This window comes from Tasmannia lanceolata, unplaced genomic scaffold, assembly GCF_043159265.1.
Source record: "Tasmannia lanceolata isolate RefF3 unplaced genomic scaffold, GAP_Taslan_0.1 ptg000037l, whole genome shotgun sequence".
NCBI classification, from domain to species: domain Eukaryota; kingdom Viridiplantae; phylum Streptophyta; class Magnoliopsida; order Canellales; family Winteraceae; genus Tasmannia; species Tasmannia lanceolata.
The window spans coordinates 59,519,107-59,534,229 of record NW_027518714.1 but is presented as its reverse complement, the minus strand read 5'-3'; the positions used below and the strand labels follow the sequence as shown (position 1 = coordinate 59,534,229).

General features: G+C 38.7%; 2 protein-coding genes across 4 annotated transcripts in view; both read right to left on the bottom strand.

Annotated features, from left to right (window-relative positions):
- Positions 1–15,123, bottom strand: part of BGAL9 (beta galactosidase 9) — an 81,132-nt gene that overhangs the window by 21,073 nt on the left and 44,936 nt on the right. The window contains exons 1-3 of one of the 3 annotated variants that reach the window (XM_077372107.1): positions 1,730–1,976; positions 799–894; positions 580–692 (exon numbers count right to left, since the gene is read on the bottom strand). In XM_077372107.1, coding sequence (XP_077228222.1) covers positions 580–692; positions 799–894; positions 1,730–1,906 — 386 coding nt within the window. In that variant the 5' untranslated portion in view covers positions 1,907–1,976. Of the gene's footprint in view, positions 1–579; positions 693–798; positions 895–1,729; positions 1,977–15,123 lie in introns of those variants that run through there. The other 2 variants (XM_077372109.1, XM_077372110.1) reach the window with 2 other exon arrangements.
- Positions 10,980–13,319, bottom strand: LOC143861179 (UPF0481 protein At3g47200-like). Its single transcript, XM_077372111.1, has one exon. The coding sequence runs from the start codon at positions 12,627–12,629 to the stop codon at positions 11,247–11,249; it is 1,383 nt and encodes a 460-aa protein (XP_077228226.1). The 5' UTR covers positions 12,630–13,319; the 3' UTR covers positions 10,980–11,246.

Here is a 15,123-nt window from a genome sequence, read left to right as displayed (position 1 = left end):
TATCAGCAGCTATAATGACCTAAACGGAATTCCTTTGTAACTCTGCTATTCCTAGATTTCGCCATTAGAAGGATCATAATAGTCCATGCATCATGGGAAGATCCTTAGTGCATGGAAAACATCTAGAGAGAAACAAAAGACCCACATTGCATAATATTATTATAGATAAAATACCATGGAATTATTTAAGAAGACAAATGAAAAAAAAATCAGCTTGCACCAAGAAATTATATTGATATGCGGAGAATGTCCTATTATATTGATATACTTGTTATCTCAGGGGTAATTCAGTCATTTAACCTTTTGATGGGAATCTTTTGTGTATCATAAGAGCATTCTTGTTATCTTGTAATTTGTGTGAATAGATAATTAATAAGAACAGAGAAATCTTGTGGAGCAAATGAGTTTATACCCCATCCTAATTGTTTTCTCTTTTTCTCAATTACACAACTTTCATGTTTACAATTTAATAGGTGCATAGCGTATCTGCATTTTGGACAGTCCAACTATTGAGAGCATCAAATGCAGACAAATTTAACATTTAAAACAACATAAAAATAGAGAGGATAGAGAGGAGACCCGAAATTCCACTCTGCACACACGTAAGGGCCGATACGAAGATGAAAATAAAGCCCTGCTGACCCCACCAACTTCACAAATTTGACAATATCATACGTTCCTTCAAAATTGTACTGAAAAAGACAATGTAAAAAAAAAGGGTAAATTTTAGCTGAAACCACTCAAACCAAACCAAATCATCATATACATCTAAGATTGCCAAGTCCAAATAGGAAATACCTTTCCTCTGATAGGCTCATGCCCACTCCAAAATGCATAACTCTGAACCACATCCGCCCCACCTTCCTTGCTCTTAGCGATCAAATCAGCCCACATCTAGCATCATCTAAAATGAATAAGATACAAAACAACTCAACCAACTCCATGAGCTGTACATATCTCCCAATGAAGAGAGACAAAAAGACCTAGAAATTTCTAAGCAACACACTAGAGAATACTAAACAAATGAAATTTCATGACCAAAGCAATATATATAGGGAAATGTTATCAGCACTACTGTATTTTGATGGTCGCACTCCTCATTTTATTAAAAAGTACGGTATGGCCCTTTCACCATAGGATGATCCAAACCGTCCATTAGATGGGCCACACCCTAAATATATTGTGCCCCAAAAATCATTTCCATAGGTTGATCCTGACACTCCGATCTGTAGATGGACTGAATGATCCTAACACTCTAAAATGGAGGCCTATTGTTATTGGAGTCTATCTTGCAACAAATCCATTGTATGTTTTTTTACCGCACTAAATGATAAACAAATTAAGGAAACACATGAAAACTCCTCTGATTATGAATTTAACTAGTCTAAAATAATTAAACAGCAAAAAACTTAAAATTTAACAAATAAAATGAGCAAAAAAATATCAATACATTTAAATAGCCAGTAAACATAAGGAAAAAGGATTACAAAATTCTGATGTAGTCATCAACAGAGCTGAGAAAGACCACTAACACTACTATTAAGATCAACAATTTAAATAACCTAAAATGTATTAAATGACAGATGAGAAGAACATAACTAATTCAAATAGGTATCAAACAAGAATCAATTGTTGAATTTTCCAACAGAAACATCAAATCTATAACAAATTTCCATCACATCGGGCAAGTAGAATCAAATTCGATCAATGGAAAAAGGGAAATTCATACATCGGGAGTCGCTCTAGGGTAATGGATTCCGGCAGAGATGAGCATCCTTCGCTCCCCATCGATGATCAGAGCTCTGTGATCGTAACTTACATTGAAAGGTTTGAAGAATTCTGCAGAGATATGAAGAATTGTGGAGATAAGAAGAAGAAATTCGAGTCCCGTTCGAAACCCTAGCATTTTTTTTTTTTTGTCTTTTTTGCGTTTTCTTCTTCTCTTTGATATCTACTGACGAAATCGAAAATGCGTGGTTTTTAAATAGAGTAGTATTGGTCTGAACGTCACTGAGAAATAGTGAGAATAAGACTGTTCACCAAATTACGATAGAGGACTCGTTGTTAAGTGCCTGTTAAGGTAAGTATAGGGATAGTTTTGTCATTTCAATGTTGTTTTGTTATTGTATTTTAAATGTTAGGATGATGTAATAGGGGTAGTTTTGTCATTTTATCTTATTGTGGTGGGCCCAATTTTGAGATGATCCTACTATGTTTAGCAAAGCCAATACTTATCCAAATGCAAGGCTAGAAAACGTTTTTAAAATCGATTGTTAATAAAACATGACAAATTAAAAACTTATATTTATAGGTCCAATTGTAGGCCCACCCATTTTTGCAAAATGTTACTGTATGGTCCACACCACAGGATGATCCAAGCCGCCCATTTGATGGGCCCCAACGTAAATAGGTTGTGTCCCCAAAATCATTTCCATAGGATGATCGCAACCCTCCGATCTGTAGAGGTTTCCATAATATGCAGTTTGTCTTTAGATAGGAAGGCTAGGTTCATTCTGTGGAAACGATTTTTTGGGACACCAGTGGATGCCACATTGTTTTGGTGATCCAAACCATTCATTTGATGGGCCCTCACATAGATAGGGTGTGTCAAAAAAATCAGCTTCATAGGATTATTCTAACAATTCGAACAGTGGAGGCAAAAAATGGACAAATTTGTGAAGGTTTATACACGTCCATTTTACCTCCACAAATCGTAGGGTTGGGATGGTCCTATGGAGCTGATTTTTTAGGCACACCCTATCTATGTGAGGGTCAATCAAATGAATGCTTTGGATCACCCAAACAATGTGGCCCCCACTTTATTTTAAGCTAGTGTGTAGATAACTTATCTACACTAGTGTGTAGGAACTATTTTCTCATATATAAAAGATAAAACATAAGGGATTTGCAAGCATCCCTTGCAAAAGGGATTTCACAGATGGTCTGTTGCATGCCAGAGCAGCCACATAGGCTCACTTTTCAGCAGATTTTGTCTTCATTCACGAGGTGACTGCTCTGGCATGCAACAGACCGTCTGTGAAACTTTTGCGATGGATGCTAGGAAATCCCAAGACATAAATATTTAAGAAAGTACTATATCGAGAATTGACATGAACAAAAGTGTCTCAAAGTTGGCTACTGACCAGCTAAGAAGAAAAAGAAATCTCTAATTTTATAGTTCCAAAGATAGACTTGAAGCTTATTGGCATATAAGTGGATTAGATAATATATAACTAGATGAAAATTAAGAGGGGATTTGCTACTAGATGAAAATTAAGAGGGGATTTGCTAGGCTACTACGTGGAAAGCCATTTGGCGGCTCACTTTTGCAGGAGACAACGGCCCCAAATGCCCACTTCTTTTTAGCAGACATATTTTAATTCATCTCAAGTAGTTGTTCTCTCCTGAGAAAGTGAGCGACAAATTGGCTTTACACAAAATTGCCTAGCAAATCCCTAATTAAGATAATCTAATCGTATTTTTTTTTCACTCACCACTAGATCTCAGTTTTTTTTTTGAAGAAGAAAGATAAAGAACTTTATTAAAAGAGAATATGTTACAAATTCGCTTCTATGGGTGAGGATAAAAACATGTTTCCAGTTGCTCTTGATTTGTCTAATGGTATTTAGGACTGTCTCATATGAGTTCGTGACATCGATTGGACTGGAGCAGAATATGAGTACCAACCATCTCGGTCTCCAGTGATTAATGAATTTTTTACTGTTAAATATCAATGAATCAATAACGCCTTCTCCAACAGCTTAAGTTTTTGGAGTAACTAGTCATTTCACAGGGTATCAAAGCTCAGGGTGTGGTAACCCCAGTTTGCAACCCAGGATGGAAAAAGGTCCATCGTGGAAGATCTTGGTAAACCCTGTGTCCCTTCGAGGACGGTGAAGTTCCCTCGGAGAAGATCTCTTGGTTCCTACGTTGCCGCCGCGTGGAGGGGCGAGATTGTCCACGTTGCTTTGACGTGGAGGGGTGATTGTTGGGGGTTCCACACAAAAGCAAAGATCCCACATCGGAAAAGTGAATGGATGTGGATGGACTTATAACGACTTGGGCACCCTCTCCTTAACGGCTAGCTATTGAGGGTGAGTAATACCCGGGTCCCGATAAATAACGCCATCTCCATCGGCTTAAGATTTTGGAGTGATTAGTCATTTCACATGGTATCAGAGCCAGAGGTCCTGAGTTCAAACCTCATTGATAGTAAAAATCCACATGCAATGGCCAAACCCAAAAGATGGGCCACATGTGCCACGTGTAGGCCAACCATAAAAAGAGGGGCCACACACGAGGGAGAGTGTTAAAGTATAAATGATTCAATAACGCCTTCTACAACATCTTAAGCTTTTGGAGTAACTGGTCGTTTCACATTGACCATTCAAAAAACCAAAAAGAATAAGAGTATCCCCCCGGGTCTCTCTAATACCACACTGATGTAAATTTCACCCCTTGATTCCATTCATTTTTCTAACCCAATGCTGTAATCAGGCAATATTGGAATCAAATCCTGGTTCCCATGCCTGCTTCCGGCAATCCAATTGCACCCTGTGGCCAGCTACAAATATTTAAGCATATAAAGAAATCACTTACACAAAAAAACTACAGAACATAAAATGATTTTGCATATGTGAAATATGCATGTAAATTGTTGAAGATAATAAAAGTGCATCGAAGTATATATATTCAGTCATTGTGGATGATTAGGAACATATGGGAGCTCCCAATGCTTCTGCTGATTGAGTATTCCTTCGATGGCATCCACAAAGCTTAAGGGGCCGTTTGGATACGCGGATTTTAGAATCCAGGTTTTTAGTTTGAAAACAGTGTAAAAGAGGGTTCATGATCAAGCTGCTCTACGCTGTCCTGACAGCGTTTCTTGGATTTTAAGTGAGAAATTCATGTTTTAAAAATCTCTCCTGCATCCTGAGATTTCTAAAACCTGGAAATATGGGAGGATCTGCTACTCTCTTGCTGATAGAAAGAAGGCCGAGTAGTAAAAAAACGAGTAAAAAACGACGGCTGGTGCGCTTCTTCTCTTATCTCTCAGCTACAATTTTGAAGAAATCCCGGATTCTAAAATCCGTGTGTCCAAACGGCCCCTAAAAGTTGTAGACTATTTCTGAACTGAAAGAGTTCGCCAATTCCTGATTACCAGAATGCGGCAAAGATGAACCCATTAGAATGGAGCAAAGATGAACTCATTACTGTACAAAGCAACTCCGAAACTATTTCTACACATGATGAGTGGTATGCAGGACCCAAAAATTACTATTGAACACTATATACAAAAATTGCTAATAAAAAGAAAGTGTTAAGCATACTGTTTTATACTGTCCAAAAAATGTAACTACATCCAATCACAAGTCATGATAAAATGGATTTCTTTTCTTTAAACTGACCAAGTAGATACCAATTAAAAAAAAAAAACTGCCCAATTAGCTCCAACATCAATACTGAAATGGGTGCAGAAAAGAACACAGTACCGTTTTAAGAATGAAAAGATCAATTATCGCAGAGCGGAAAAGACCAATTATCTCAGAGCTCATTAAGCTCGTACGGTGACTAATAGCAACAGAAGAAGTGAAGCAGTTCATGCGGTTGCCATTAAAAAAATAGGGCAAAGCAGTTGAGCAATTTCTCTTCTGAATAGGAATATGGTTCACTTAGGTATTATTACACAAAACAGCAGCAGTAAAGTAGTGTGGAATCACAATTAAGGAAGCCTTATGATTATTATGCTCGGATAATAGGGATTGAGCCTCTAGCTCAATGCTCAAGGCTTTGTTCTTTTCAACCTAGAGGTGGGAGGATCAATCCCAAGCTTACCAACCAAAAAAAAAATGATGGTCGGATGACACAAAACCTGAATCAATTCTAACTTCTCTATCATGTTCATGTTCATGACTTCAATATTTAGTGGAAAAGCAATGCTCATGCCGTACTCTGCCATAACATGTCAAATCTGAATCAATTCAGCATCTGCATCATATTCATGTTTGCAACTTCAATATTTAGTGTAAAAGCAGTACTCATGCTTTACTCTGCCATACCATGCCATATCCAGGTTTTGTAGCCTGGGCGAAAAAGTAATTGGGACTATCTAAATACATAGAACTATGAGACGCAGGTAAAATTGCTTTTGGTATTAGAATTCTTAGAAAGCAAGGTTTTAAATTTTGGTTTCGCTGTCGGTTTTGGCAACCACCAAAACCGAAATACTTCAGTTTCGGTTGAAATTTTGGCGCAATCATGTAAAAATCTCAACTCGACTCAACTCGACGAAGCCTTTATCCCAAACTAGTTGGGGTTGGCTAGTGAATCCTTTAGAAAATTTTCATGAAGAAGGTGAAAGGATCTACCTGGCTCAATTGACCAAGTCTAATAGTGACACTAGTTTGGTTCGTCTACATGAGTCATTTTCTTCCATTCTCTCCTATCCAAGGTCATGTTCTCTATTATGTTCCTAACACTCAAGTCTTTCCTCACTGTTTCTACCAAGTTGTTTTCGGTCTGCCCCTACCTCTTTTTACTCCATCAACTTGGCACGAGTCACTTCTTCTCACCAGAGCATCCAAAGGCCTATGTTGGATATGCCCAAACCATCTTAGGCAGTGCTCTCTCATCTTCTCCTCAATTGGTATTTTCAAAATATGGTTAATAATTTCAGTATTTTCAAAATTTTGGAGGAAAGGTCTAAAATTTAGGTGGAAATTTCAACAATTTCGGTGGAAATCTTTAAATTTCGGTGCAAATATTTAAAATTTTAGTGAAAATCTTGTAAATACGGCGAAAACTATATTTCAGTTGAAATTTTGGCGAAATTTCGTTGAAATGCGAAATTTAGGTAATCCTGTAAAGAAATGACTCATTGTGAATTTCGTTCCGGTCTTAGCCGCAACTGAAATCCAAGATTTCTGCAGAAATTGAAAACCATGTTAGAAAGAATATAATCTAATTCTATACCACGGCGGTTTTGTCCTAGGTATTCACAAGAACTTTATGCATAAAACAAAATACACAAACACATTGACATCAAAGTTTCCTCTCCAAAAGGGTTTTTATTTCTTAAAGTGCATCTATCATAGTGTTTCACTACTAATCTTTTTTAATTTTTCACTTTCACCAAATCCCTCATCAAAGGGAATTCTTGAAAATTTCTCTTATTTATGCTGATTCCCAATAAATGAGAGATACATCCACGCATGGGAGGAAATCTCATGATTTCCATCTTCCATTTTCTTTTTTTGTCTCTTCTTCTTCTTCCCAATACATGGTCTAATTGTAGAAGCAAGAGATGAGGAGAAGAAGATTAAGTTACAAAGTACTCCTAGAAAAAGGAAAAAAGTACTGATGTCAAGAGCAATTCGAAATTTTTCTTTTTTTTCTACTTATCCATTTCTTTTTTTCCCTACTGATGTCCATTTGAAAATTTTCCAAGATTTGGTAACCCGTTTTTAATGTTAAATTTCTTTTTGGATAAATTTTTTTCATCACGAAACCTCGTAAAAAAATAACCACGCTTGTGATTTTCTTTTCTTGATATAAAATTGGGAAAAATACAGTTAGACCCCCTGTGGTTTCTGACACATTCAACTTAACCCCTAAAGTTTAAAAAGTTACAAGTAGACCTCCTGTGGTTTCAAAACGTGACAAGTACACCCCCTCTGTCAACTGTCCGTCAGTTTAGCCTAACGGAAAGACTAAAACTAACCATGGTTAATATTTTGAGGACAGAAATACCCTCATTTGCAGAGGGATTAGAGTTATGCCATTTCCCGCCTTCGTCGCCCCTCCGGTCACCGCCTTCGTCGCCATCTCCGGCCACCGCTGTCGTCGCCATCTCAGGCCACCGCCATCACCTCCACCACAGACAATCGAACCCCACCCCATGGCTACATCAAACCCACATTTAAAGAAAAAAACTTTGATAAAAAAATAAAATAAAGCCCTAAAACATTAGGGTTTTTGTGCAAATCATTATAATGATGTGAATGAAGACAAATAAAACTCTTAAATGGAGGGCTTATGTTGATAAATCAACACGGGTTTGAATCAAACCCCAATTTTTAGTTTTCAAGTATGAAAACCCTAATTTTCAGTTGGGGAAGATGAGGGTATTTTGGTCTTTTCCCCCACGCCATCTGCTCCGTCCAGTTAAAAAAACCCAATGAAACCACAGGGGGTCTACTTGTAACCTTTTAAACTTTAGAGGTTAAGTTGAATGTGTCAGAAACCACAGGGGGTCTAAGTGTATTTTTCCCTATAAAATTTCCATAACAAACAATTCAGCATAGCTAGGACGTAATAAGGCCATGCTTCAATTTTGAGAATTTATTAGAAAAGACTCCCTGTGTTTTTTTACAGCTTGTCCCAAGCCAGGATAAAGGAGTAGGGTTAGTGTCAGGTTAGTAGCCTGCCGTAAACTTTGCCACTTTTCTATAAAATGAATCCTATTAGAAAAGAGAACCATATGGACCTATAGTTTGGGTTTGTTTCTGGGGTATAGGGTCAAAGGGTTTATTCTTTTTTCCTCTTCTTGTATCTTGTTGTGTTTGTTTGGGTTAGAGGCAAGGTTCTATGTCCTCCTCTTGTAACTATTTTTTGGTGCCACAAGAGGTTCCTAGATTAAAAAAAGAAAAGAAAAAAGGAACCATATGGAGCTATAGTTTTCTTCTATCTCCCACTAGTTGTGGTGCTCTTTCTCTGTCAGATCATTTCTAGCATTCATACGAATGTGAAAATGACCGATGATTTTTGGCAGGTGTGGTGCTCTTTCTTTGTCAAATCATTTCTAGCATAATGTGACTTGGATTTTATATATGGTGAGAGATCTGTGGCTTAGTCGAATACCAAAAAACTGTTACTTGAAGCAAAAATTGTTTTCTGTTGAAAAATCTGGAACCGAAATAAAACAGTACCTATCTCTTATAAAGAAAACCTTTCTGGAATCAAATTGAGAAGGAGAAGGCTGAGTCGTGCCACTTGGTCACTCTCCTTAAGAATTGTATCCGCCCCCTACCGGTGCAACAGGGATCCGCGAACCGACGCTCCAAGATAAAACAACCAATTATGGCTCCAGTCCACGTGCACTGACCGGTCCACCTAGAATCACCGTAGAACTGTGCTCAAATGGGAACAGAACGGAGGAAGAAGATGAACAGAATAATAGAACGGAAACTCTTGCTTTATAAAAATGAGAAATAACAAAAACGAGTTGGTATTTTTTCTGTGTTAAAACCAATCTGTCTTGTCCCCTTTTATAGACCCGAAGGCATCTGTTGGGGAGAGCCATCATTAGTAATAGGTTATGACCGTTGAGAAAAACCACCATTAAAGCCATTAACGTTTCTCTCCCAATAGTCACAATTGTGACCGTTGGAGATTTGAAACGGTTTTGCAATTAATAGGTGTGTCCATATCAAAACCAAGGGTAAAAATCAAAACGTTTTTTGCAATAAAAAGAACCTTTTTTCATTCAAACCCAAACCAAGACCTCGGCCCGGTGCTCGCGTGTGTGTTTTTTACACATGGGCTTGTGCTCTTCTAAAAGCCTATCCAACTAATTATAAAGCCCCTTGAAAACCCAAGCCTTTCTCCAACTTTCCATCTTATATGGATGAGAAGAATTTTCTTCCGAAGCGATGTTGGACTATTTGTTTTGCCTTTGGTTAAGAGAACACAGAAAGCACACACACTCCAAGGTTTTGGGTTCAAGTCCCCATTCGAGCAAAAGATTCTTGCTTTCAAAGCAAAGAGGGAAACTTTAATTTGAATCTTCCCTCCAATTTTTGAAGTCTAGCAAAAACAACTTTTAAATTTGACTTTGTCTTTAAAGACTTTTGTATTATAAGACTTTTGTCTTATAGGACTTTAAAAACTAATTAGGGGTGCAACTCGGGTGGTCTAACTCGAACCCGTTGGGTTCAACCCAAAGAAAAAGTTAGGTTGGGTTGAGTCTAGGTCGGGTCAGGTTCGGGTTCGGGTTGGGTTTTTTCAACCCGGGTTGAGTTCGGGTTGAGGGCTTGGGCAATCCGACCCGAGTGAAACCCGACATTTTTAATAATTTTTTATTTTTCTAAGCTTAAAATCTTGAGTTAGGTCGGGTTGAACTCAGGTCGGGTTGGGTTTGGGTTGGAAAAAAGGGTCCCTTGGGTTGAACGTCGTCAGGTTGGAAGTCGGGTCGGGTTCGGGTTGACCTCAACCTGACCCTACCAAACCCGAATTACACCCTTAGTGACAATGACCAACGATTTTTTGGCAAGTGGAGTTCCATTTTGGAAGTCTTTTCCTATAATTCGTACGAGTTTCTAGGGCTGGCAACGGGGCGGGTCGGGGCCGGATGTTGGGGTCCCCTACTCCTTCCCCTCTGCGGGGAATTTTCCCCCTCCCCTTCCCCTCCCCACTGCGGGGATGGTAGGGAATCCCCCCTCCCCACGGGGAATATCTAATCCCCATCCCCGCCCCGCATCCTTCGGGAACAATCACTTTACTTTCTCACTTTACTTTGTTAAATGTTAGGTTTAAAACTAAAGATTTGCTAGAGACAATCACTTCAGGCATGTTGCGGCTTGGCTGTTGCATGTGAATCATCTAGGAAGTATATTTCATTAGATATTTCAATTCTAATTGTTAAATGCCTAAAGATATCATCCTAAGAGTAGAAACAAGACAACCCTCCAAAACCCACAAATTTCGTAAAATGCTTTGGGGATCAATTACTTGATTACTACATATTGTTAATTTCCTACTGTATCATGATATTCACATCTCATGGAAAACAAACCAATTACTAGATTTATTGAGAAGGAGACGAATAGATGCAATAAAAAAGACAAATGGCATGGTTTACAAATGCCTATGAAGAGTGTCCTTACAATTTTTCAAGAAAACATGTTGAAATAACTATATGAGAGTGAAGAAAACAAAAGGTTTCACACCATTTATTCGCAACAATAATTCATACACAGCAGTTGCTTCCACAAACGAAAAATAAACCACAGCGACAGCATTCGAAACAACACAAAAAACATAATTAAATCAAAAGGGTAGAATTTGATGTGCACCTAAATTGCAATTTGAGTGCAGTTTGGGCCTTTCTATGCCCAAATTTCATCCGAATTACAATTTGGATACCAACCCATTAGAACAAGATTAGAACTACGACGGATAGAAAATAGAGTTTATTTACCCTAATAGCTTCCAGATTAGAATAAAGGGGAGGGGGGGAATGGAGAATGCTAGAAGAAGGAAATACAGGAAAAGACAGTCTGAGCGAGGGTGAGTAAGAGGAGGACAGTGGCCGCCGCCAAAGAAATAGCAGACCAGGGATTGTTGAAGTAATCATGCATTAACTTTGCCCTCCATTTGTTCCAGTCATTAGCACAATATATTGACACTTCGTTGAAGAATTCCTTGAGGTAACTGTCTTCGACATTGGAGATGATGTTGTTGCCTATAGTATTGAATATCTTGGCGACTTCCTTCTCGCTCCCCAGCAAGTTTTCAATTATCCCTTTTTCCTCGAGTATTTGTACATCATCTCTAGTGTTTATGACGCTGTCCATGAAAACGGCGTAGGTGGTGAAGAAAGTCGCGAGTATTGGACCACATTGTTCGAAGGCGACAAGGTTCCGAAAGTAGCATTCGGTATCATCTTCCACTGCCAAAGGTGGGAGAATTAACACCCCTTCAATGAACTTTACATCCAAGAATTTATCCTTTTCTCCACCTTTCTTAAACGTGATTCCTGCCTCTTTGAGCTGAGTGGCACAAGGGATGGTTATTTCGAGCCGCCGCTGCGGTGGATTCGGAGCTGGAAGCAGTTGAGAGTAACATGATGAGGGTTTCTTCTTAGTGTGCTCAATTGCATTAGGCCGATGTTTAAAGTGAAACAAATGGAGCAAATGGAAGACTTCTCTGGGTCGGGTTTTATCCTTTAGTTTGAAACATTTGATGAAGCAATTGTCGGCGAGTTCCAGAAGAGAAGGGTTTGGATTCTGGATTAGGTTATATAACTGTTGTAGGATGAAGAAGGGAAGCTGGTTTTCGAGGAGTATCATGTCATGAAGTACAGAAGGCATGACCCACTCAGCAATGTACATGAGATCTTTAAATAACCTACAATCTTCAAATTTGAGGAAGAACTCAATGAGGAAACAACCATCTAACACCAACATTTCCACGAAAGCATCACTTTCGCTTTTGGTGAGGAGTGTGGTTTCCGTACTTCGAGCTTGCTCCTCCGATGTCTTGACATCCTTCACGAGGCACACGGTTTCCGCATAGGAGCTTCGTGCTTTCTCCTCCAATGCCTCCATCTCCCTGATGCAATCTTCTAATCTTATGCAATTTCGAGAGAGGAAATCATGTAGATAGCGCCATTTGTGTTCTTCCATGGTTGCTAGCCTTGGGTTGTTATGATGATACGGGCCTATCGAGACTATACGCGGCTCGTAGGCATCTTCGTGGCCTTTGCAAATCCAATGGGGGACTCTGTAGATCGTGGGTGGCTCTTTTCGCCATTCCTGACCTCCAAACAGTTCCAGTTTTTCTCTCATGGGTCTCAGATTAAAGCCTTCTACTTCTGCAAGCTCTGTAGGTCTGCCTCCTCTTTCGCCCATTTTCCCTAGGGGTGTCAATGGATCCAGACGGTCCAATGGATCGTCCGAATCCGAACATTAATGAACAGGATCTAAACATACGAATAGGATCCATGGGCTTATTTCGGACCCTAAAATCTGGGATCCGAAAAATTTCGGATTGGGTATGGGCACGGCAGAGATGCCCATTGGATAGTCACGATCCGAAATGTTTGACAAAAATACCCTTCAAATTTTGTAAATGCTATTATTTCTATGAAGGGTATTTTGGTCAAAACATCTCTTATCACTAATGAATAGGATAAGACAGCAGGATTTCCTTTAGGGAGCTGATATATACGCCCCTTTCAATTCTGCGGACACCTTTTCTGAAACATTTGTCCCGGCTAAAGCAAGTGGCCAATTACACGTAGGGATTATTTTGGAAAATGACCAAAACACCCATGCAGGCATCCAATATCCCATCTCGTTTCTGTCTCTCTCACCTACCTCTCGCCCAAATGCAAAGCCCAACTTCAGAAACCAAATCCAGCGCCTGTCTCTCTCATTATTCATTGGTGGACATGGGTGTTGGAACCAAATGTGATATAGAAACTAAGCATAAAAATGGTATTCTTATGGCATGGGGCCATCATATCGAAATTCTGTATCTAGAAAATCAGAGAAGTTTTCTCTGTACAAAGTTCCTTAGCTGCCTCAGGCTTGATGACCCTGATGGTAAAAGAGTAAGTAAAATTTCAATTTGTGCAGAAAACTTGTGAATCATATATTGTGAATCATTCACAATTCTCTATAGATCAAAGGGTTTCGAAAGAGAAAACCATCAGCTCCCATAAATTGCCCAAATCTGCCTCCAAGTTTATGTTTATGTTAAAAAATCTTGGGTGGCAGTGAGAAGGGTGTCAAAATAGAAAAACTTCTTCTCCTAAGCAGCAATGGTCTCTATCTTCCTCGTTTTGTTGGTGGGTTACAAATTAAGATGTTCTAAAAGAACAAAATTTCCAGATTTGTTGATTTCTAGAGAGAGACCTAGGGCGTTTCTGCACTTCCTGGGGCATCTCTGAACTTGGGCTCCTATGGATTTGGGCGAGAGTAATGGGCAAAGATGCGGGACGAGTGTTGCTTGGGCATTTTGGTCATTTCCTAAAAGGACTAAATATATCTAACCGGATACTCTCATTAGCCGGTCAGGAGGTTTTGAATCGGGTGTCCCTAGTAATGAAAAGGGGCGAATATATCAGCTCCCTTTCCTTTATTTTCAGACTTTCAGTTTTTCCCTAGTAATGAAAAGGATTATCATGGTGAGTCTTTTTTTTTCTTGATTCATTTTCTCAGTTTTTACTTTCATTATGCTGGTCTATTGAACATATATGCCGTCATGAATATATTATTAGTTCATCAGTTTTTATTACTGAATGTTATTGTTATGAATCATATTTCTTGATAATAGTTATACATTATATTTGTGTATGTAATTTTGATTAGTTTTATTGTTTACAAGCATTATTTTACACATAGATTAAACATAGATAAAATTTTAATTTAGTAGAAGAAAATGCATAGAGACACACTAATAGTGGACTGCCATTCTTACTCGTTTTAAAAAAAAATAGTTGTTTACTTAGCTTAGTGGGACATAATAGGACACTCCGATGGACGGTCCGAATTAAAATGGATCGTGATCATGACTTGGAAATTAGGATCCGAAGAACAATCCGAGTCCGACCCGACCGATAAGGAATTTGAATGGATCGTGACTGTGACATAGGTGGATCCGACCCGAAGTGGATCCGTTGACACCCCTAATTTTCCCCTCGTATCAATAGATAGAATTGATGGATGGATGGATTGCTTGATCTAATGGTGCATGGCATTCTTATATACGAGATTATTTCCATGATTCTGGTAGGACAAAAATACCCCGTATGTGATAACTCTAGCGTTAGTTATAGAAAATGGTTGGTGCTTATTTGATCGTGTTATGGGCCTTTTGGTCATTTCAATAATGGGACCTATCCAGAAAAATAGTCGCTGTTCGGATTTGTCGCTATTGTAAAATAAATAAATAGATATTCCGACCATCATATATTTTTATAATGAAACGAACTCATCTTGTCTTTTAGAATTAAACCAGCAGTTAAAAGCCATTACAATTCCCAAAAAAGGCTCTCAACGGCTAATTAAAATGTAAAGACAAGGTTAATTCGTTAAATTATCAAAACATGGTAGTGCAAGCATCAGCGGCCAATAAGTATCGTATAAAGAAAATACGGAGGATATACACGACCATACCTATGCCGTTTTCATACATTATTCCGTGGCAGAAACGGCCGACGAGGCTTCACTTTTCAAAATAATTTTCACGCTACGTTTAAAGCACAGTTTTACACCCTATGTTTTGAAATTGCCACATTTTTTCCGTGGTTATTGACTTGTTGGCACTCCACACCTGGCTGAGAATTGTGTTGTCAGTAAAGCACAAAGTGATCTGTACGACTGTATCGTCTCCCACAAG